Below are 23,488 nucleotides of genomic sequence, written 5' to 3'. Positions count from 1 at the left end.
CTCCCAAAGGCTTGCACAGATGTTTATTGCCGTACCCCTGGCTATAAGCTCCACAGGCGAATGGTGCCTCTGGAAGGCACCTCACTTTGGGTGGGGGGGGGTTAGTTCAGAGACTGGGGGTGGCAGCAGTAGCTGCCTAAAGGTAAAGGGACCCCTGACCATTTGGTCCAGTCGTGACCGACTCTGGGGTTGCGGCGCTAATCGCACGTTATTGGCCGAGGTAGCCGGCATACAGCTTCCAGGTCATGTGGCCAGCATGACAAAGCCGCTTCTGGTGAACCAGAGCAGTGCACAGAAACGCTGTTTACCTTCCCGCTTGGAGCGGTACCTATTTATCTACTTGCACTTTGACGTGCTTTCGAACTGCTAGGTGGGCAGGAGCTGGGACCAAGCAATGGGAGCTCACCCCGTTGCAGGGATTCGAACCGCCAACCTTCTGATCAGCAAGCCCTAGGCTCTGTGGTTTAACCCACAGTGCCACCTGCGTCCCTGGAGAGGGAAGAGGAGGCTGAGGGAACACTCAGGGTGAGGGGCTGCCAGCTCTGCAGGCAAAGGGTGACGTAACTGGGCTCCTGAGCCCCACAGGGGTGCCGCAGAAAGAATGTAGTTGGTAGTTGGTCAAGGGAACTGTGGACTCAAAAAGGTTGAAAACCTCTGCTCTTCACTATTCAACCACACAGGGTCTTTTTGCTAGAGGACCTTGTGGAGTTGGCCTTAAATAAGAAGTTGGAAATGTTAGGCTTCGGGTCCAAATGTAGCCCTCCATGCCTCTCTCTCTGGGCCTGTTCCCATGCCATTCTCCTCACTGCCCCTGTTTCATGCCTGAGTGCATTTGCCTGGCTGGAATATGTCATTGAACTGTGATCATGCCTCTTCCTTACCTAGATGCTTACATTTTTTGTATTTTTTTACATGGTAATTTTATGTTGTGAACCACTCTGAAATCTATGGATGAAGGGCAGTATACAAATTTATTTTTTTTAAAAAAATAGATGGAGGATGAAAGTGTGTGCATATGTTGAAACCTCTAAGTCAGGCACCCCCAAACTTCGGCCCTCCAGATGTTTTTGGCTACAGTTCCCATCTTCCCTGACCACTGGTCCTCTTAGCTAGGGATCATGGGAGTTGTAGGCCAAAACATCTGGAGGGCCACAGTTTGGGGATGCCTGCTAAGTTATGTGTGTACAAAACTATAAATGGTATAGTCTCAACATTCCCCCACGGTGAGCAGGTCTCGCAGGTGAGCATGCTACACTTTGTCTTTAAAAGCTTGGCAGATGGGGTGTGTAAAGTTATTGGGACATCGCTGTTGCTTCTGTCGAGTTCTGAACCTCTTGCCCTGCTCTTGAATTCTTGAATCATGACTTCTGAGCCTTTTGTCTGCTCCTGAATCTGTATCATTATTTGCCCTCAGAAATATCTCTATCTTACATACAAGTAAAAGCCTCTGCTTGCATGTTTTGGGGGCAGGAGCTAGGACATCCCAATGGCTTAACAGGTATCCATGCCATTTCTGACTGTGGAGATAGAATAGCCTTATCCTCCATGAATTTGTCTAATCTCATCATGTGTACATGTAATTTGAACCATAACATTATTTGCTGAAATGCTTCTTCTAAGATGTGCTGAGGCAAAGTTTCTTGGGAAATACTCTGTTTAAATTAACCATCTCTTCTAAACAAGAACTTAGTTATTTTTATTAGAAAATGTGTACTCATCTGTGACCTACAGAACAGCTCTGTGTGCTTTAACAGCAAGGAAATTCTGTGTAGGGGAAAAAGAGGAAAGAATCAGTGTAGTGAAACCAGGAGATTCTTTAAAATCCTAAGTGGGTCTATTATCTTTGATTGCACTGGGATTTCTTTTATCTTTGAATTACGTATATTCTTTTATATTATTGTAATTTTCAATATGGAAATTTTACAAGGAAACTTGTCAAGACATTTAGTTGCTGAAGAGCAGAATCAGAAGAAAGGCTTCTCCTATTATTACAATATCTTTTTTGAGGGGTAAAGACAGTAAATTTATATATATATATCTTTTTAAAGCTACATATGAAGCGTTTGTGAGAAATGACCCTTGGCACCAGCTCATCAGCCGAGCAAATAATTAACGATGGCACAGAGAGCAAGAAAAGGCTTATCTCTCGTTTTGTTGGGAGATTGGGACTGTCCGTGGCACTGTGAGAAGCCGGGATGGCTAAAAAAAATTCAGGACTGTCCTAGGAATTTCAGGATGGCTGGAGAGGGTGGCTTGGAGCTCCTTTACATGCTGCTTGCACTGCACATAATTTCCCTTTGATTCCTTACCTGCCAAAACCTCCCACATTTCACCTTTGACGTGAAGAAAACAAAATGTAGATTAAGAAGAAGAATTTGGATTTGATATCCCGCTTTATCACTACCCGAAGGAGTCTCAAAGCGGCTAACATTCTCCTTTCCCCTTCTCCCCCACAACAGACACCCTGTGAGGTGAGTGGGGCTGAGAGACTTCAGAGAAGTATGACTAGCCCAAGGTCACCCAGCAGATGCATGTGGAGGAGCGGAGACGTGAACCCGGTTCCCCAGATTACAAGTCCACCGCTCCTAACCACTACACCACATTAAGGCCAATGGCATGCGTTCCTGACATTCCCCACCCTCAAAAATAATTAGGATTTCTCACCTTGCCACAATAAAATATGTCTTCACGCTTGACCTTTCCTTCAGAGATCTTCTCCCGGATGGCCTGTCCCACTTCATGTTCGTTGTAATACACAAAAGCACCATCGATGTGGCGGTAACCTGCATCAATGGCGGTTTTCACAGATTCGGCACAAACGCCTTTGGGGGTCTGCCAATCAGGAGAGAGGTGGGGGGGAGCTTTATTTTTGTATTTATACCTCCTTTCAACCGCCATAGCTGCCCACCCCCTGCAAAAGAATGGATAAAGCCACAAAAGAAACAAGTCACAGAAAAAAATGCTATCTAGCAAAACATGAAATGTGGGTTTGGCTGCATTGTAAATATCCCACAATTGGCAGTACAGTGGTACCTTGGAAGCTGAACGGAATCTGTTCCGAAAGTCCGTCCGACTTCCAAAACATTCGGAAAGCAAGGCACGGCTTCTGATTGGCTACATGAAGCTCCTGCAGCCAATTGGAAGCCACGGAAGCCATGCCGGATGTTTGGGTTCCAAAAGAATGTTCACAAACCGGAACACTCGCTTCCGGGTTTGCGGAGTTCGGGAGTCAAAACGTCCGAGTGACAAAGTGTTTGGCTTCCAAGGTACGACTGTAGTTAGGGCTGGGTTTGTTTGTTTGTTTGTTTAGTTTATTTGATTGTCCTGTGAAAGAAAAAATCCAAATTAAAGAGGGTGGGGGAATATGTATTGGCATTTTGATGCCAACGATCCACCATTCACCTTAAAAATGTTTCAGTCACAGGTAGGTAACCGTGTTGGTCTGCCAACATACCAATGACAAACTTAGTTGGTCTCTAAGGTGCTACTGGAAGGAATGTTTCAATCTGCAGACACCATCTCATTTTCCCTTAACATTCTAGCCTGATTAACAGCTCTGGGGAAACTCAAAGGCTTGGTCACTGTTTTGTGACATTTTCACTGGAATCCTCCACACCACAATCAGCAGGAACCACTACAGTGGTACCTCGCAAGACGAAATGAATTCGTTCCACGAGTCATTTCGTGTTGTGATAATTTCGTCTTGCGAAGTGCTGTTTCCCATAGGAATGCATTGAAATTTAATTAATGCGTTCCTATGGGGGGGGGGAGTTTGGAAAACTCAGCAATGACCAGAGGATTGGAGAAGATCAGTCTACATCCCAATTCCAAAGAAGGGCAGTGCCAAAGAATGCTCCAACTACCGCACAATTGCGCTCATTTCACACGCTAGCAAGGTTATGCTTAAAATTCTACAAGGCAGGCTTAGGCAGTATGTGGACCGAGAACTCCCAGAAGTGCAAGCTGGATTTCGAAAGGGCAGAGGAACCAGAGACCAAATAGCAAACATGCGCTGGATTATGGAGAAAGCTAGAGAGTTCCAGAAAAATGTCTACTTCTGCTTCATTGACTATGCAAAAGCCTTTGACTGTGTCGACCACAGCAAACTATGGCAAGTTCTTAAAGAAATGGGAGTGCCTGATCACCTCATCTGCCTCCTGAGAAATCTCTATGTGGGACAAGAAGCTACAGTTAGAACTGGATATGGAACAACTGATTGGTTCAAAATTGGGAAAGGAGTACGACAAGGTTGTATATTGTCTCCCTGCTTATTTAACTTATATGCAGAATTCATCATGTGAAAGGCTGGACTAGATGAATCCCAAGCCGGAATTAAGATTGCCGGAAGAAATATCAACAACCTCAGATATGCAGATGACACAACCTTGATGGCAGAAAGCGAGGAGGAATTAAAGAACCTTTTAATGAGGGTGAAAGAGGAGAGCGCAAAATATGGTCTGAAGCTCAACATCAAAAAAAACAAGATCATGGCCACTGGTCCCATCACCTCCTGGCAAATGGAAGGGGAAGAAATGGAGGCAGTGAGAGATTTTACTTTCTTGGGCTCCTTGATCACTGCAGATGGTGACAGCACTCACGAAATTAAAAGACGCCTGCTTCTTGGGAGAAAAGCAATGACAAACCTAGACAGCATCTTAAAAAGCAGAGACATCACCTTGCTGACAAAGGTCCGTATAGTTAAAGCTATGGTTTTCCCAGTAGTGATGTATGGAAGTGAGAGCTGGACCATAAAGAAGGCTGATCGCCGAAGAATTGATGCTTTTGAATTATGGTGCTGGAGGAGACTCTTGAGAGTCCCATGGACTGCAAGAAGATCAAACCTATCCATTCTTAAGGAAATCAGCCCTGAGTGCTCCCTGGAAGGACAGATCGTGAAGCTGAGGCTCCAATACTTTGGCCACCTCATGAGAAGAGAAGAATCCTTGGAAAAGACCCTGATGTTGGGAAAGATTGAGGGCACTAGGAGAAGGGGACGACAGAGGACAAGATGGTTGGACAGTGTTCTCGAAGCTACGAACATGAGTTTGACCAAACTGCGGGAGGCAGTGCAAGACAGGAGTGCCTGGCGTGCTGTGGTTCATGGGGTCACGAAGAGTCGGACACGACTAAACGACTAAACAACAACATGGGGGGGGAGAGAAGTGCAAAAAAAAGGCGCCACTCACCCACCACGGCCGGAAGTCTTTAAGGCTCTGGGGAGGGAGAAGCAGGAGGAGGGCTAGGGGTGGGAGAAAGCAAGGCCGGAGCTGTGGGGTCTCCTCCCGCCGCAGCCTCCACTCCTTCAGGCACTGCTGCTGTTCCTGCCGGAGCCGAGAAAGCCGCCGAGGAGGGCAAGGCCGGAGCCGCGGAGGCTGCCATGAGTGCCGCCGCAGGAGGCAGAAGCGGTGGCCGTGTATGTCACCGGCGGAGTCCTAAAGGTAAGCGGTGGCGGCTTCCCTTCCCCTTGCGAAGCACAGCCATAGATGGCTTCATTTTGCAAGCAGTCCAAAAAATCACAAAATGCTTTGGTTTTGCAATTTTTTCGTTGCGCGAGGCGTTCGTCTTGTGGGGTACCACTGTACCTCGGGTTAAGAACTTAATTCGTTCTGGAGGTCCGTTCTTAACCTGAAACTGTTCTTAACCTGAGGTACCACTTCAGCTAATGGGGCCTCCCCGCTGCCGCCGCCACGCAATTTCTGTTCTCATCCTGAAGCAAAGTTCTTAACCCAAGGTACCATTTCTGGGTTAATGAAGTCTGTAACCTGAAGCGTCTGTAACCCGAGGTACCACTGTATAGCTATCAATGAGTTTTACAGTGAAATCCTATAATGTCTCCTCCTTAAAGTGTTACTTGGAAATTATTATTATTATTATCAATAACTATTATTATCATTATCATTATTATTATTCCACCACATTTATAAATGAAGTTTATAGAAGGTGAACTTTCATTATTCTTAATTATAATAATGACAACTGATTAATGAATGGTTTTAAAGTATGCCTTTAAAGTTGGCTACACCACCTCAATTAGACTGGTGACTGGGATAGACTGGTGACTGGGAGCGGCCGCCGAGACCACATTAACACCGGTCTTGAAAGATCTACATTGGCTCCCAGTACGTTTCTGAGCACAGTTCAAAGTGTTGGTGTTGACCTTTAAAGCCCTAAATGGCCTCGGTCCAGTATACCTGAAGGAGCGTCTCCACCCCCATCGTTCTGCCCGGACACTGAGATCCAGTGCCGAGGGGCTTCTGGCGGTTCCCTCACTGCGAGAAGCAAAGCTACAGGGAACCAGGCAGAGGGCCTTCTCGGTGGTGGTGCCTGCCCTGTGGAACGCCCTCACATCGGATGTCAAAGAGAAAAACAGCTACCAGATTTTTAGAAGACATCTGAAGGCAGCCCTGTTTAGGGAGGCTTTTAATGTTTAATTGTTTTATTTCATTTTTCTGTTGTAAGCCGCCCAGAGTGGCTGGGGAAACCCAGCCAGATGGGCGGGGTATAAATAATAAATTATTATTATTATTATTATTATTATTATTATTATAAATAGAGACATTAAAATCCAAGATTTAAAATAGCAATAAACACACTTAACATTCAAATGCATCAGTAGAGAAGACAGTTCTCAAACACTGTCATATCACCCAAATGCAGACTGGAATAAATAAATGGGCAAACCACTTAACACAAGAACCACAATCTGGGGAGTATAAGAGCAGGTCACAGAAAGTGCCTAAACTGTTTTGAGATGTTACAGATGAGGCAGCCCAGCTTTTTTTAGCTGAACTTTGAAGATGCAAGTTACACGAGGGAGCATTCCCAGAATTTCCATCTGGCAAAAAGAGAGGTGTTGTATTTCCTAGAAAACACCAAAGCACCAGAACACACCCAGCTTTTAAGGGGAAGGGGGGGAGAGAATAATAATGCTGGCAGCCTTCCTTAAGTAATGTAGGCGTCAAAAAGGGAGCAAAAAAATCTAAGGAAAGAAGAAACTCAGAAACAGCAGATAAAGGAGAAATGGTAGCTGGGGTGATGAGTATATTATATAAACAGTCTATCTAGGACACACATTGCTGTGCCTTCCAAGATCGTGTCTTCCTCCAGAGCTAGGATGCAGCCCAGTGGTGCCCCTTAAGGTATGAAACATATTAAGCTGGATTATAAAAGGTAAAGGGACCCCTGACCATTAGGTCCAGTCGTGACCGACTCTGGGGTTGTGCGCTCATCTCTCATTATTGGCCGAGGGAGCCGGCGTATAGCTTCCAGGTCATGTGGCCAGCATGACAAAGCTGCTTCTGGCAAACCAGAGCAGCACATGGAAACGCCGTTTACCTTCCCGCTGTAGCGGTTCCTATTTATCTACTTGCATTTTGATGTGCTTTCGAACTGCTACGTTGGCAGGAGCTGGGAGCTCACCCAGTCACAGGGATTCAAACCGCCGCCCTTCTGATCAGCAAGCCCTGGGCTCAGTGGTTTAACCCACAGCGCCACCTGGGTCCCACAAGCTGGATTATATTGAGCTTTTTACTCCCTCCAAGGTGAATGAGGCATTGTCCATGGTTCTCTTCCTGCCCCAATGTAACCCTCACAACCTCCTTGTGAGGTACCGTAGCTTAGATGAAGACATAATGTCTGGATCAAGGTCACACAGCAAGCTTTTGGGTTGAGTGGGGATTTGAACCCACTTCCGCCCACTCTCACTGCTCCACTACAATGGCTTCACTGTTTTCTGAGACTGACCGTTGGTCAGCCAGGCATAGCAGCTGACTTGCTCTGATTGGCTGTGGCTCTCCAGGGTCTCAAGAGAGAACGTTGTTAAGTATCTGCAGACTCTTGAACCTTCCATATGCAATGTTCCCATGCTATGGCCCCTTCTGCTGGGAAGGAGCCACGCCACCCCAGAATTAAAAGTGGCACTCAGGGGAAGAGTTCTCTGGGTCAAAGGTCAATCTAGGTAGGGGTGGTCCAGGAGGGTCCAAGGGTGGAGCTCAGAGCAAATGCTATCTGTTCATACCAGAGACGGGGAATCTTTGGTGAAGCTGGTGATCCACAGCTTGCTTCATCTGACTATTGGGCTCTGCTGCCTTGGGCTGATGGGAGTTGGCATCCAAAAACATCCTTTAGAAGAAGTGCCGTAGCTCCACAGCAGAGCATCTGCTTTACACACAGAAGGTCCCAGGTTAAAATCTGGGGATCTCCAGGAAAGGCTGGGAAAGACCCTCATCTGAAATCCTGAGAGCAAGTATAACCAGTGTTTCCCAAACTTGGGTCTCCAGCTGTTTCTGGACCAGCTCCCATCACCCCTAGCTAGCAGGTCAGGGATTATGGGAATGGCAGTCCAAAAACAGCTGGAAACCCAAGTTTGGGAAATCCTGGGGTGCCAAATTAGATGGCCCAGTGGTCTGATTGAGTATGTGGCAACTTCCTTCCTAGCCTTGCTTTTCTGATCCAAAAACAGAAACAAAGGAAGAAACCCAGACAGGCCTTTGTAGCTTTAAAAACTAACCATAGGAAAAGACCACAATGTATCTCGTCTTCTGTCCAGCGCTGTGATTGGGTGAACAGAGAAAAGGACTGTTTCCTTTGGTGAGCGAGCAGCAACAGCATGTAGATTTTGAACCATGTGCACCTTGATTATTCCCATAATATCAACTTGGTTTGCATAACCAAAGATATAGCACCATCCAGATTTGTGGCTTTCCAGAATTTGGCTAAGGCAAAGTACCGGTAAGCCTTTTGCTGTTGTTGTTGGCTAAGTGCAACATGGCTATTTCCACAAGACTCGTACAAAATTGGAGGGTCGGCGGTTCCAAGGACTCTCTGTAACTTTTCAGAAAAGATATACCAATTTAAAAGAGAGATATACTGATTTAAACTCCAAGCCCATCACACGCAGGCTTCCTTTTGAAGGTCTGCAGGTTACTGCTGCAAAACCCAGTCTTCTAGAGGGAAATTTTTTTGGGGGGGAGGACACTCCTCATTTTGTACTTCAAAGACTTGGTAACACGTCGGATGTACAGAGCACCCTAAATCTGAAACATTTTGGAGCCTGTATGTGCCCAAATTGATTAAAAGCAAACAAAAACTGGAAATATTTCTGGGTGTAATTTTTCTATTGGCATACCCTCTGCTTTTTATGCAGGAGATTCTCACTTCAAGCCTCAGCATCTCCCGGTAGGGCTGGCAGAAACTCGCATCATCTGAAACCCTGGAGAGCTGCTGCCAGTCAAGGCAGGCAATATTGAGCTGGATGGAGCAAAGGCCTGATTTGGTGTAAGGCACCTTCCTAGTTTCCCATGCTTGTTTGGATCCAGTAGCTCTCTTCCTAAGTTTTCGCGCCAAAACTGTGGCAGCTCCACCATGTCGCAGTTGTACGTGGAAAGGGTTGTTCCATTACGCTTAAGCACAGAACAACTAATGCGCCTAAAGAGAAGGGAATGCGCGCATATGCCAATGACACCAATTAGCCAGTTTAAAATTGACCATTTTAAGCTGTGGATCTGAAAGTTTTGGCGTTCTCTGGTAGACTTTCTCTTAAAAGTGTGACTCCTTAAATAGAAGGGGAAATGTTATTTTGCAACATTTTCCCACTCTATAATCCTGTTCTTTCCAACCTCACAGTTTAATAGCTTATTACCAACATTTCTTTCATGAAAGAAGTTGCCTTTGCCTTTTTTATTCTTCTAATACCCCACCTGAAGCCATAAGCCTTTGACTTTGAGGCCTAACAGCTGGTGCTGATTAGCGCAAAATGATGCCCAGATCCCCGAAAACCTCCTGAGATTCCAAGTTAGACTTTCATCCCCCTTCATTTCTTATAGTTATAAATGCTTTGATCTCCTTCCTGAGCAAATACCAGAGGACTGGTGGGTTTTGTTTTGTTTTGTTAGCGGTTCTGCAAGTATATCTGGTGAATTCGGGTGGAAATACGGACAAAAGAAAATGCCCAACCCTTGGAATGGGTGCATCTTTTGAGATGATGGGGAGGAAGTGAAGGGAGGAGAGAGTCTCCAAGCATCTGCTGTTGGATAGTTTCCAGCTTTTGTTTTTAAAGTGCAAACAATGCATTTCAGTGCAAACACACACTTTAAAATACATGGAACACAGGCAGACAAAAATGATTGACTATGCAGAGTTAGAAAAGTTGACCTGCGGGATCCGAAACCAGGGAGAGACAAAGTTTCAAAAGGAATGGAGTAAATTCGTGGACTATATGGAGAAGAACTGTAGAAGTTTAAAGACACTTGCAGGACTGAAATAAATCCTATGGATTGGTTTTAAATAGATGGACTAAAAGGAACTGTGAGATAAGAGTGAGAAAGAATACCAAATGATGGGAGGGAGGGAAGTCAAAGCTCGGCAGAGCGAAGTGAATTAAAATAGGTGAATAGAAGATAAAATGAAAAAAAAATGGTTTGTTGTTGTTGTTTGTTGTTGTTGTTTGGTGTTATTTGGAAATTTAATAAAAATTATCTTTTAAAAACAACAACACAGGAAATATAGAAGCAATAAAGCTGTATATACAGCCAGTTATAATAAGCCCCTTCCAGTAGAGATAGGTGAATATGGCAATTTCAGTTTCTTATTTTTACATTCTTAAATTTGGTTTCCACATTTCCACATCAGTTTGGGGTTTTTTAAACCATTGGTAAAGGTAAAGGTAAAGGTACCCCTGACCATTAGGTCCAGTCGTGACCGACTCTGGGGTTGTGGCGCTCATCTCGCTCTATAGGCCGAGAGAGCCAGCGTACAGCTTCCAGGTCATGTACCACATTGCAAATCTCATTAAAAATAGTTGCATGGTCTTTGAACCTGAACGAGACAGGAATTTTCATTTCAGAAATAAGTTTTCACCATGTGCAGTGGTGCCAAAGATGACAATAGTTTTAAAGTAGATGGGGGGGGGAATCCATTTTAGCTTTTGAAGAGGTGGGTAGATAAACATCTGTCAAGAATGTTTAATCTATAATAATAAAGTCCTCCTCAGTTCAGGGGGCTGGTTTAGACTATTCTAAGATCTTACCCAGGTTCCAGTGCTTTGATTCTATTATTCCTGTTCATATGCAAAAAGGCATGCTTAACTTTCCATTAAGCATTCTTGTGTGACATTTCCAGTATAAGGAGGACAAGAAACATTCTTCAAAACAGTTCCCTTTCCTCCGATTTCACGTCCTGGTCTCTTCTTTTCCCAATAATGATTGCTAGAAGAAAAATTCCCCTTCTCAAACTCGGGTTCCTACTGAAAACCACTACCCAACTCTCTCCAATCCATGGTCAAAGGGACCAATCAATATCTCATGGCACACATCTTTGTTACGTTCAGATTGGAATTGTGTTTATTGCAACGAGATCTACATGTGGCAACCAAATGGAAAATCTGATCGATCCAGAACCAGGCAGCAAGAATGTGAGTGCTAGCTCACCCATAGGTGAGCATATTATACCCACTTTGCAACAGCTGCATTGATTGCAAGTTCATTTCTGTGCAACCATTCAAAAGCATGGGTGATCCCCTTTAAATAGTCAGGATACCCAAGGGACCACCTATACCCTTATGTACTCACCTGAGCCTTAAAATTTGCAACAAACAGCCCATACTTTGGTGAGAGCTGTTGGGTTAGTGAGTTCCAATAGCTTGGTGGCTCCTCATCTGTGTCCGTTCCAAATATATATGTATCTCTTATTTGGCTTTCAGAAGAGCCCTAAATACTTTGTTTCATTCTAGTCAGCTTATGTTTCAATAATTGTTTTCTCTACAGTGGACCTCGGTTTATGAATTTTCGGTTTACGAACGCTGCAGACCCATTTGGAACATATTAATTCACTTTCCATTACTTTCAATGGGACAGTTTGCTTCAGTTTATGAACACTTCAGTTTATGAACAGACTTCCAGAACCAATTACACCCATGCTTTGGGTTAAGTATGCTTCCGGTTGAGTACTCCGCGGACCTGTCTGGAACGGATTAATCCACTTTCCATTACTTTCAATGGGAAAGTTTGCTTCAGTTTATGAATGCTTCAGTTTATGAACAGACTTCCAAAACCAATTGTGTTCATAAACCGAGGTACCACTGTACTGCCGTTATATTCATGCTACTTAACGTTGCTGTTGGTTTTGCTTTATTGTTTCAAAATCTAACTAAATAACAAAATAAATAAAATCTTTGTTTCACTGGTTGCTTTGTGCACCACCTTTGGAGGCTACACAGCCTAGAAGATGGAATAAACAAAAATATATTCAATCCCAATAAAAGTACTGTAAGTGAAGCTGCCCACTAAGCGGCCCACAGTGGTGGCGGGGGCCCATTAGGGCTGGGAGGTGGAAGGAACAGAAGTCAAGAGCAGATGGAGTCAAGAATCAATGGCAGGCACAGCCAACTCACTCTAGTTTTGTCCCTATCCACAGATTTGCACAGCGGCAATGCAGAGATTAAGGCAGAAGAAACTGACAGCCAGGGCCCACCCACCCCCTGAACTGGTTGTAAGCAGTAGTAAGGCAAGGCAAGGGAGGGTTGGCCAAGGTTGGTGGGGCAGCACCCCATTTGCCCTAATGAACCATCACCCACGGCCCATCTCCTCCCCCACAATATCTGCTGTGAAGACTCTCGTCTTTGTGTCTTGACACTGCCTGAGGCAGGACTGGCTGGGCCGTGGGAAAGGGCCTTTTCTCTGTGGCTATGCCTAGATGGCGGAATGCCTTGCCTCGCAGAGATCACCACAGAGATTTCTATTGCGCCCAAAGTCTTTAAAGCCAGCCCCATCCCCTGGTTTTTAGATAAGGGCAGCAGGCAAATGCCTAAAATTGTTGTAGGCTGTTTGAATTTTATTAGCCCCCACCCCCTACAGAAAAGAACAAAAAACCTTGCTGTAATCTACTCTAGACACGGCAAACAGAGACATGCCTAGGGGTTGGTGAAACCAGTTCCTGCCAGGGGTACAAACCCAGGGTTTTGTTTTTGCAAAAATCACCTGTTAGACTATGGGGTGTATGAAGTATATGTGTGGGGCAACAACACCACTGTTGGGGCAAGATAAAATGCCTCCCACACAAAGGCATGAATTAATTGATATATTTTTTTGCTCTTCATTCTTACCCTGGACACTTCAAGTACTTGGGGCACGTAAAATGTAGTAATTTCTAATATGGCTAATTGTTTCGGGTGGGGCGGCAATACAGCTCCTTGCCAAGGGCACAAGGCGCCCTATGGCACACCTGACTGCTTAAAGCAGAGGTAGGGTGGGGTGGAAATATTTATTACTGATAATAACAACGGAGGAACAAGTGAGCTTGATCTGAAGACACACACACACACACACACACACACACCCTTTTAAAGCTGCCAACCATCTTCCACCTTCTTATAACAGTGGTGTCTGGTGTCTCTTGGGGCAGGTAGAGCAGAGAGGCCAGCCAAATGTAGGAACCGGAGCCAAAGGCAGGCACAGCCACTGCTTTGAGTTTCCCCCCCTGATAACTTCCCTCAAGAGTTCATGTTCTTATATAGCTGCATTGTTTTATGCTTTCTGGATGTCCTACAATCATATTATAATGCAGTTGAGTTCTATGTTATGAAATCAAGCATGGCTAGGAGTTGCTTCTTTTTGTTCTCCAATGTAAAAAGGTAAAGGACTCCTGACAGTTAAATCCAGTCGCAGACGACTTTAGGGTTGCGGTGCTCATCTTGCTTTACTGGCTGAGGGAGCTGGCGTTTGTCCGCAGACAGTTTTTCCAGGTCATGTGGCCAGCATGACAAAGCTGCTTCTGGCGAACCAGAGCAGTGCACGGAAACGCCGTTTACCTTCCCGCCGGAGCGGTCCCTATTTATCTACTTGCACTTTGATGTGCTTTCGAACTGCTAGGTGGGCAGGAGCTGGGACCGAGCAACGGGAGCTCACCCCGTCGCAGGGATTCCAACTGCTGACCTTCTGATTGGCAAGCCCAAGAAGCTCAGTGGTTTAGACCACAGCACCAACCGCATCCCATGTTTTCCAATGTAGTTCTCACCAATAGGAAAAATCAGTGGGATGCAAGAAAAAAATTATTCTCAAAGTGTAGTCCCGGGGGGGGGGGGGGGAGTTTGAGAACCACAGCTGTAGGTGGAGTGTCTCCCGCTGAGGTTGGGTGAGCGCTAACCCAGCTAGGATCACCCCCTGCCCCTTGCCCCCCATTTCAGTTTCCAAGGTATGTATTCCAATGACCTTTTTGCCTTTGGTCTTACTTACTGGGCCATTGTTTCAGAACACACACCTTATTGCTGGAATAGAGGACAGTGATTTTTCACTCGGGGTGTCACTGGTTCATAAGGAGAAGGCATTTAAATTGGCCTTACCCTCCCACTGCCCCCAGGCTTTTAGTCTGAAGCTCAATATTGTGGGTACCCCCCCTCACTTTGGTTTTGCCTGTTTTGCCAAGAGATTGTGATGGGTTATAATAAAATGAATTTCAATAGGGACAAATGTAAGGTTCTTCACTTAGGCAGGGAAGAACCAGATGCACATTTAAGTTGGGGAACACCTGGCTTACTAGTAGTACATATGAAAAGGATCTAGGGGTCTTAGGGGTCACAAGCTTAACACGAGTCAAGAGTGTGATGTGGCAGCAAAAAAGTGAATGCTATTCTAGGCTGCATCAACAGAAATATAGTGTCCAGATCAAAGGAAGTAATAGTACCACTCTATTCTGCCTTAGTCAGACCATACCTGGAGTACTGTGTTTGGTTCTGAGCACCACAATTTAAGAAGGAAGTTGACAAGCTGGAACATATGCACAGGAGGATGTCAGGGGACCTTCCTACAGGGAACCCTCCCCCTCCTGCTGACCAGCACTTCACCCAGTGAGAGCAGCAGCAGTGGGTCAGGTGGGAGGAATGAGGAAGTTAGCGGGATGGAAGAGTCAAGGCTCAGTGATGTGGGAGAGCCCTTGCACCACCTTGACCAAGAGGTGGAGGGGAACAGGCAGCCCCTTCCAGCGCCCGAATTAAGTTGTGCCACTAAACATAAGGTTGGGAGGAGGCGTTTCGGGGTGCCCAAGCTCTTATGCTGGTCATGCAACAGGAAACATCCACTCCCGGATTCTGCAAGTGACTAGGAGGTCATGTTTTCTGCTATCTCTGCACTGTAAATATTATGCACGATAAAACCATTAAAGACAAGCATGGACTTGGGCGTCTTTACTCGAGAGTAGCCCATAGCTGCCAAGTCTCCCGTTTTTCGTGGGGAAACCCCCGTATTTTAAACCGTTTCCTGCTAGCAGCCCGGATTGGGGAAAATCCCGTAAATCCCCCGGATTTCCTACCTGCCAGGGAGGCTCCATTTTGGGTCCTGGCGCCGCTCAATTTCCGGTGCCCAGACATGGGTAGTGTGGCACCGGAAGTCGCTTCTATGCATGTCCGGACATACATAGAAGCGACTTCCAGTGCCGCGCCGCTGCTGATCCCGCATTTTTCAGCGGGAGACTTGCAGCTATGGAGTAGCCGCAACAACACCATTACAGCGGGCAACCAAGATGATCAAGGGTCTGGAAACCAAGCTGGTAGGAGTGGTAAACCTGTTGATGACTGTTAATGACTGCAATTGGTCTTGCGGGGGAAAGCAAGGGCTGAGGTGCTAAAGCAAGCTTGATCATGTATAATGAGATAAGAATCCTATGTCTCTGTTCATACCAGGTGACTCCATGGTTTTAAGCTTGGTAATGAGTTGCAATTCAGCAACTTCTCTTTCCAGGCTGTTTCTGAAATTTTTCTGTAATAAAACAGCTGCTTTGAGATCTTGTATAGAATGTATTGGGAGATTGAAGTGTTCTCCTACTGGTTTCTCTGTCTTGTGATTCCTGATGTCAGATTTATGTCCATTTATCCTTTGGCATAGGGTTTGGCCTGTTTGTCCAATATAGAGAGCTGAAGGGCACTGTTGGCATTTGATGGCATACACAATGTTAGAAGATGAGCAATTAAATAGTCCTGAGATGGTATGTTGGATGCTGTTGGGGCCAGTAATGGTGTTGTCCGGGTGTATGTGGCAGCATATCAAGTCATTGAATGTCTGGTGGAAGGTTTCCAGGGTCTGTTGACCATGTGTCCAATTTCATGTAAAAGGCGGTATTGGAAAGTTGTCTTTGAGCCTCCTGGATGTAATCAGTTTTGTTCATGATGACGACAGCTCCACCCTTGTCCGCCTCTTTAATTATAATGTCTGGGTTGTTCCTGAGATTATCTATGGCTCTCCTTTCAGCATGGTTTAGATTTTGTTGTAAGCGATGGTGTTTTCTGGTCACATCCGTTTGGATTCTGTGGCGGAAGCAGTCGATGTACAGATCTAGTGTGGTATTGCGTCCATCAGGAGGGGTCCACGTAGAGTCCCTTTTTGTGTAACATTTTTTCGGTGGTAGTTGGTGGTCAATGTTCTGTTCATTAATGCGTTTGGAGGGTGGTGGTTGTTCCCCAGTAAGTTGAGAGGTGTTGTGTTGTGGGGATGTTGTTTGTTCTACTTTGTCTTGTTCTTGTGTGTGATGAAAGTACTCCTTCAGGCGTAAACAGTGGAAAAATGCTTCCAGGTCCCCGCAGAACTGAATCATGTGTGGGGATTTGGCAGGGCAGAATGATAGTCCCCGTGAAAGGACAGATTCCTCAGCTGGGCTGAGTGTTTGCTGTGAAAGATTCACAATGTTTGTTGATCTTGTTTTGATTAGTAGTCTGTAGGTTGGAAAGGTTGCAGAGTTTTTTATTTTTCTGGTTTTTCAGTAACTCCAGTTGAGAGTGGTAAATGGTTTGTTTTTCCTTGTGGAACTCCTGCCAGCCTGGGTGGAGTACTTTCATCACACACAAGAACAAGACAAAGTAGAACATACAACATCCCCACAACACAACACCTCTCAACTTACTTATTTTGTTTCGACTCAGACCAACACGGCTACCTACCTGTAACTAGAACTATGGAAGGCACCACATTGAGCCGCATGAAATGGAAGTCCATCAAACTCACCAAGAAACTTGCACAGGTACAAACTGACATCTTCTTTCTGACTAAATGCAAGAACCTGGACATTGTACTTAAGGGTCTTAGAATTAATAACCCTCTGCAATCTACTTTTCCTACAGAATATGCTAGGAAACTATGCCACACTTTATCTAAGAAGCTGCTCAAACATCTTATTGGCGTTCTGTATTCTAAACAGAAGCTAATAAAGGGGGAACTCTCTGCACTGGACAACTCTATCAGGAATCACCCAGGGAGAATATGCATTTATTTCAGGCACATGAAGGGGCAGCATCTCCCCTCCAGGTGGTGCTAGACTCCAGTTCCCATCATCCCTGACTGTTGGCCATGCTGGCTGGGGCTGATGGGATTTGGAGTCCAACAACCTCTGGTTGGGGGGGGGAGCTATGCAACATTACTGGGACAGAATATCATGCAAAATATGGCATCACCCAGATGTTCTGCAATCCTGAAGCATTTTTGAAGACTCCCTTTCCTTTCATTATTATTTTTTAAAGAGTATCCCGAAAATAGGAAACGAGAATAATGGTCAAACAGATGCTGGTTTGTCATTATCCACAGTAAGGTTTTAATGCATAAAGTAGGAGAGCATTCAGAAAATTAGTAGCGCCTCCTGCAGCCGAGAGTAGTACAGACCATCCTATCCACTCTCCTTCCCCCCCCCCGCTCCACCTTAAGGTAAAGGTAAAGGGACCCCTGACCATTAGGTCCAGTCGTGACCGACTCTGGGGTTGCGCGCTCATCTTGCATTATTAGCCGAGGGAGCCGGCGTATAGCTTATAGTGTATAGGCGTATAGTGTGGCCAGCATGACAAAGCCGCTTCTGGCAAACCAGAGCAGCACATGGAAACGCCGTTTACCTTCCCGCTGTAGCGGTTCCTATTTATCTACTTGCATTTTGACGTGCTTTTGAACTGCTAGGTTGGCAGGAGCTGGGACCAAGCAACGGGAGCTCACCCCGTCACAGGGATTCGAACCGCCAACCTTCTGATCAGCAAGCCCTAGGCTCAGTGGGTTTAACCACAGCGCCACCTGGGTCCCACCTTAGTGCTAAGCAAATATGGGCTGAAAGGATCAGCCTGTGAGCATCAGGTATGCTTTAGTAGATATTAAGGCTGTCCAAAGATGAAGATAAACTCTAATGCCCAGTACACCACATCAAGGGGCACGCACAGATGCCTTGGCATCTTCCGACAGTTGGTTTTGGCATTCAGTTTGAGGAGCCCCAGCAATTGGGGTGATGGAATCTGGGCTTTTGTTCCAGGGGCATTCCTTTGAATGCATCAGAGCCAGCTGCGAGAGGCTCCGGCACATTTCTTCATCTTTTATATTTGTTCAGTGCAGCAGGATTGGCAGGCAGAAAACCTCAGAAAGCACTTCTAGGGCTAGGGAGTCTCACAATCAGTTCCCATTGAGCTCACTTTGTGACCTCGGGTGAGCGAGTGTGTATTTGGGCAGACGTGCCAATCGAGGCAATTTCCACACCTATTTCTCTTACCAATGGAATTCACAGCCCAACCTTTCTCACATTTACCCACTTTAAAGAGTTTTAAACTATGAAGCTGTTTATAAATGCTTTTTTGTGTGTGGGGGGGTGGGGGGACAAAGAAAGAAATACATTTTGTAGCCTGCCTTTCCCGCAAGGAGATCAAGGGATTATATACATCGTTCTTCCCCTCTCCATTTTTATCTTCACAACAACTCTGTCATCAAATGCCGCATGTGTAGTCAAGGGATAAGAAAGGTACCAGACTGTACTAAGAGAGATGAGCTGGCCTTTAAAAAAAAAGTTTTTAACCATGCAGAACTGAATCACCTTATTGTCTGGACATGTAGAAGCCCTCCATCTGACAAAGCTCCTTCTCTCGAGTTGTATTGCACATGCATGATGGAACATCAGCCGGCAAACAAAAGGATTCCCTCCTTTGGAGAAAAATTCCAAGGCTGAACAAATATGTGCCGCCTGATCCTTCATATATTTACTCAGAATTAAGCTTTGCTTCCTGCTATGGGACAGGCTTTCATGCATATATGGAATATATCTAGCTATTTTGAAGAGTTAGACCCCCACTTTGCAATCAAATCATTGTCAAAGCTGCGATAATATGCACATCAGCAGGCCTCTGGCTTTGTCTTCCAGATGTTGGTGAACTACAAGTCAGCATAGGCAACGGCCAGGGATGTGGGGAAGTTGTACTCCAGCTCTTGGAGGGAACCATATTGGCGGAAAACAAAATGGCGCCCCCCCCTCCCACCAGGGAAGAAGGGGTGAGTGAAGGTCTATGTAGTATAAACACAGACAACTGGGAAACACTGGCCTGCGAGCGCTCCAGTTGGAGAACAGCCTTTACCAAAGGTGTCATGGGCTTTGAAGAAGCTCGATCTCAGGACGCAAGGGAGAAATGTGCTAAGAGGAAGGCATGCTTGGCAAATCCACACCGTGATCAACTCCCGCCTGGAAACCAATGTCCCCACTGTGGAAGGACGTGAGGGTCCAGAATTGGCCTCTACAGTCACTTACGGACCCATTGTTTAAACCGTGTTTATGGAAGACAATCTTACTTGGCTACAAGTGATCGCCAAAGAAGAAGAAAAGAATATGTACATCAGCAGGTCTCTGGCTTTGTCTTCCAGATGTTGGTGAAGTACAAGTCAGAATAGCCAATGGCCAGGGATGTGGGGAAGTTGTACTCCAGCTCTTGGAGGGAACTATATTGGCTCCCCCTGCAATCAGGGGCTGGCCCTAGACATTCTGGCACCCGAGGCAGAAAACAAAATGGCACCCCCCTTCCAATCAGGGAAGAAGGGGTGAGTGAAGGTCTATATCAGGGGTCCCTAGACTATGGCCTGGGGGCCACATACGGCCCCTGAGGCTCTTTTATGCGGCCCCCGGGGACCCCCGCCGCCCGCTCTTACCGGTGCGGTGCGCCTGCCGACTTCCGACCCGAAAAATCAACAGAAATAGCTCGTGCAAACACTCAAGCATCATTTCCGGTGTACTACCGGGTCAGAGGAGGCTTCTGCACATGCGCACAAGCTATTTCCGGCGCTTTCCAGGTTGGGAGTGTGCCAGAAATAGCGTTTGCGTATGCACATGGGCACTTTTCTGCAAGAAGCTCAAGGTGGCATACATGGTTCTCCTCCTCCCCATTCTATGCACACAAGTACCCTGTGAGGTAGGCTTGGCTGAAAGACTGTAAGTGGCCAGGGTCAGCTGCACATTCCTGCATTATGGAGGGGTTGGACTAGACCTAGATGGTCCTCGGAGTCCCTTCCAACTCTGCAATTCTATGATTCTTTGAATTGCCTCAACATGCAGGACCACCAGCAATTTTCAAGTGGTCCATGGAAGCATTGGGAACTACTGGTCTACACTGGCTGGCAGGGGCTCTCTGGGGTTCAGGCAATCTCCCTCCCAGTCCTACATGGAGACACCAGGAATTGAACCTGTGACCTTCTGCATACATAGCAACTGCTCTTGCATTGCCCTTCCCTTAAATAAAGTTGCAAGGAAAACCAGGTAGGGACTTTCAAGGGAGTGCAAATCAGTCCTGATAACTGGGGGGCGGGGGGGGAGCTCCTGTGCTCAGCTCCTACTTATAGGCACCCTGCTATTTAATTCTATCCGTGTGTGTGTGTGTGTGTGTGTGTTGTATCTGGCTCCAATGTACAGTATAGCTCTTGAGTTTCAAGTTTTTATCAGGCTAAAATTTGCCTACCCCTGATCTACAGCAGGAGGGAGGGAGTGGGATTTGTTGGTAGGCAAGAATACAAGGAGAGCCCCTGGATCAGGCCAGTGGCCCATCTACTCCAGCATCCTGTCCTCTCGCAGTGACCACCCAGATGCCTGTGGGAAGCTTGCAAGCAGGACCAGAGCAAAAAAAAAGTAAAGGGAAAAAAGGCACTCTCCCCTCTTGCAGTTTCCAACAATCGTATGATATTCATCCAACAATGGAAGGAGAATGTAGCCATCAGAGGTTAGCAGTGGCCACAGAGTGTCTTCTCCCCCATAGATTTGCCCCCTCCTTTTTTAAAAGCCATCTAAGTTGGTGGTCATCGCTCCCTCCTGTGTGTCCTGCTAGGAACTATCCCCCCCCCCAATGTCTTTTGTGTGAGCTCTGTTCAGTTCTGGCGCTGGAAACAAAGCCCCGAGCTCAGCATGCTTTCATGCTAAACTGTATGTATGTCTTTCGCCCCAAGCTCTGACTGGTGGATCTTGGGGTCCCAGTGAGAGACAGAGTTGATCCTACAAGTCTAAAGCCAGCCCACCCCCTGCTCTGCCATCTATCATCACAATGGATCCAACCAACATTGAGCACTTGTCCATCGCCCTGATTTATGTAAATCATCGCCCTGATTTAACTCGCAATTCTTTATCAACGACACTTGAGCAGAGTTCAACTCTATAAACGGGCTTGCAGCCAAATCTCTTGGCACGCTTAAACTCAGAAGTCCCACTATCACCGTCCAATCCTAGGCAGGTTTACTCAGAAGTAAATCCCACTGGGTGACATCTGGCTAAATCACACTCACTGAAATCCCTGGATTTGGAATCTAGGACTAATTTCTTTCGGTGGGAGTGTGGCTGAGTTAGATATCACCCACAAAGCTTTCACTGGGGTTTATTCCCAGGTAAGTGTGCATTTAGCATTGCAGCCTCAGGGTGCTTAACCCTCCAGTCTGCATGTGTAAGAATGTAGCCTTTAGAGTCACTTGAATTACATCAGAGTCAACAACATGCACCCACAACCAAGTTAAAATACACATGAAGTTCTGGCTTGGTTAATTTGTGCTGAATGAGTTTTGCAAAAGAGGCCCCAGAGACCGTATTTCACTCTTAAAGGCTGATCACATCTCTGCAAAGATAAATTTAAACGAGTTCAGGGGGCTTGGAAGCATGCATGGGATTGAAATGCAGGGGGAGAATCTAAAGTCCAAACAAGTTTCAAAAGCTAAGAAGCTGGGGAGGAGGAGACACTTCCTTTCAAGAAAGAGAACCCTAACAATGAACCGAAGTGGTGAGTTCATATTCATGCGAGAGGGAGAAAAGTAATAAATGCTCTTACCTTTTTAGGGTCGGCGTATGTCCCAAGTCCAATCACAGGGATGCTGTTCCCATCACTCAGCATCAAACGGTGATTTTCGGCGGTGAGATTAGTCGTCATGATGTAAAATTAAAAACTTCGATTATTATTTTTTTAAAAAAAAAATTGTTATTTTTAAAGAGACCACCAAGAATTCGGATGCACGAGACTCTTCGGAGGGAATCCTGCCTTTTGTGTGATTCGGAGTGCTTTGGACTGCAGCCCAGTCCTAGCGGCAGAGGGCGCAGGAGAGCAGCGAAGAGAGCCGGCCACCATCTGCCGCTCGACCTGCACTGGGGCCCGCGATCAACTTGCCATCTGTTAAATACGAGCCGGCGCCGCGCGTGTGAGAGGAAAGACTTGGCAGCTGCTCTCCGGGGGATCTGGATCCCCCAGGTGCTGGAAAGGGGTTCTGGCTGGCTGGTTGATTAGATCTGAGGACTGGAGATCCTTTGCTCCTGAGTCCCACTCGTGCGCAATCGAAACGGCGGCGGCGGAGAGGGTGGGGAGAGTGCCCCATGGCAGACCCAGGAAGCACAAAGCAACCTTTGTACCGCTGCCCTGCGGCTCTTTGCAAGCTCTTCTTGCCCCCGGCCATTGCTTTGCAAGGCGGCCCTAAGCGCTCGGCGGAGGTCAAGCCCTAAGTTCAAGGAGAGAGGCTTCTTGGGACGCGTTCACACGTGACGCTGATGATTCCTTGTTGGGGGCTCTGAGCCCTCGCCTAAACGCCAGCAGCTGGGCGGCCAGCTGCAAAGCGGGTCGGGGCTGCACCTGCCGAACTCCTGGCTGCTGCTGCTGCTGCACGCCTATCATAGGCGTGGCGGCTCACCTTTGAGATTTTGACACGCTGGTCTCTCTACCTAGGCTACTAAGCGCCGTGAGGAATGGTGGAAGTTCAACTGGTACAGCTCTCTTTCTCTCTCACACACACACCACAGACAGACTAGGGTTGTACTGCCGAGTTTCTACTTGTCATAGAGGCCGGGGAGATAACAGGGAGCGCAGTTAGCGAATCACCTGCTTTTAAAGAGGAAAATCCCTGGTTTAATTCCCAGTTCAAAGAGTGAGAGGTCAGGGGACGAGAAAGGCCTCTGAGAGCTAATCACTCTTGATGTCATTGCAAAGCCTGCCTCGGCCAGAGTGGATGTGTTCTTTGGCAGCCTCGTCCCCGCTTATGGGATGCTCTGCCTTCCATGAGCTGGTGCAGCCCTCAAGTAATGAAATTGGCAATTGAAATAAAGCCAATTATGCGGTACTTGTTTGTTGCATTTATAAGCCACCTCTTTCTCCACAGATCTCAAAGTGGTATACTCTCTCCCCTTCATTTAATCCCCACAACAACCCTGCCAGGTAGGTTAGGTTGAGAGAGGCAGCGGCTGGCTCAAGGTCACCCAGCGAGCTTCA

At 46.5% G+C, this 23,488-nt stretch overlaps 1 protein-coding gene across 3 annotated transcripts in view; it reads right to left on the bottom strand.

Annotated features, from left to right (window-relative positions):
* AKR1D1 (aldo-keto reductase family 1 member D1) overlaps positions 1 to 23,226 on the bottom strand; it is a 36,020-nt gene extending 12,794 nt beyond the window's left edge. The window contains exons 1-2 of one of the 3 annotated variants that reach the window (XM_035127526.3): positions 22,067 to 23,226; positions 2,665 to 2,832 (exon numbers count right to left, since the gene is read on the bottom strand). In XM_035127526.3, coding sequence (XP_034983417.1) covers positions 2,665 to 2,832; positions 22,067 to 22,165 — 267 coding nt within the window. In that variant the 5' untranslated portion in view covers positions 22,166 to 23,226. Of the gene's footprint in view, positions 1 to 2,664; positions 2,833 to 18,816; positions 19,144 to 22,066 lie in introns of those variants that run through there. The other 2 variants (XM_088652233.1, XM_060279923.2) reach the window with 2 other exon arrangements.
* Between the last annotated feature and the right edge of the window lie 262 nt (positions 23,227 to 23,488).

Source organism: Zootoca vivipara, chromosome 9 (genome assembly GCF_965207765.1).
Source record: "Zootoca vivipara chromosome 9, rZooViv2.hap1.1, whole genome shotgun sequence".
In the NCBI taxonomy this organism is placed as follows: domain Eukaryota; kingdom Metazoa; phylum Chordata; class Lepidosauria; order Squamata; family Lacertidae; genus Zootoca; species Zootoca vivipara.
Note: the sequence above shows the minus strand (reverse complement) of the source record. Positions and strands in the feature narration are given on the sequence as shown.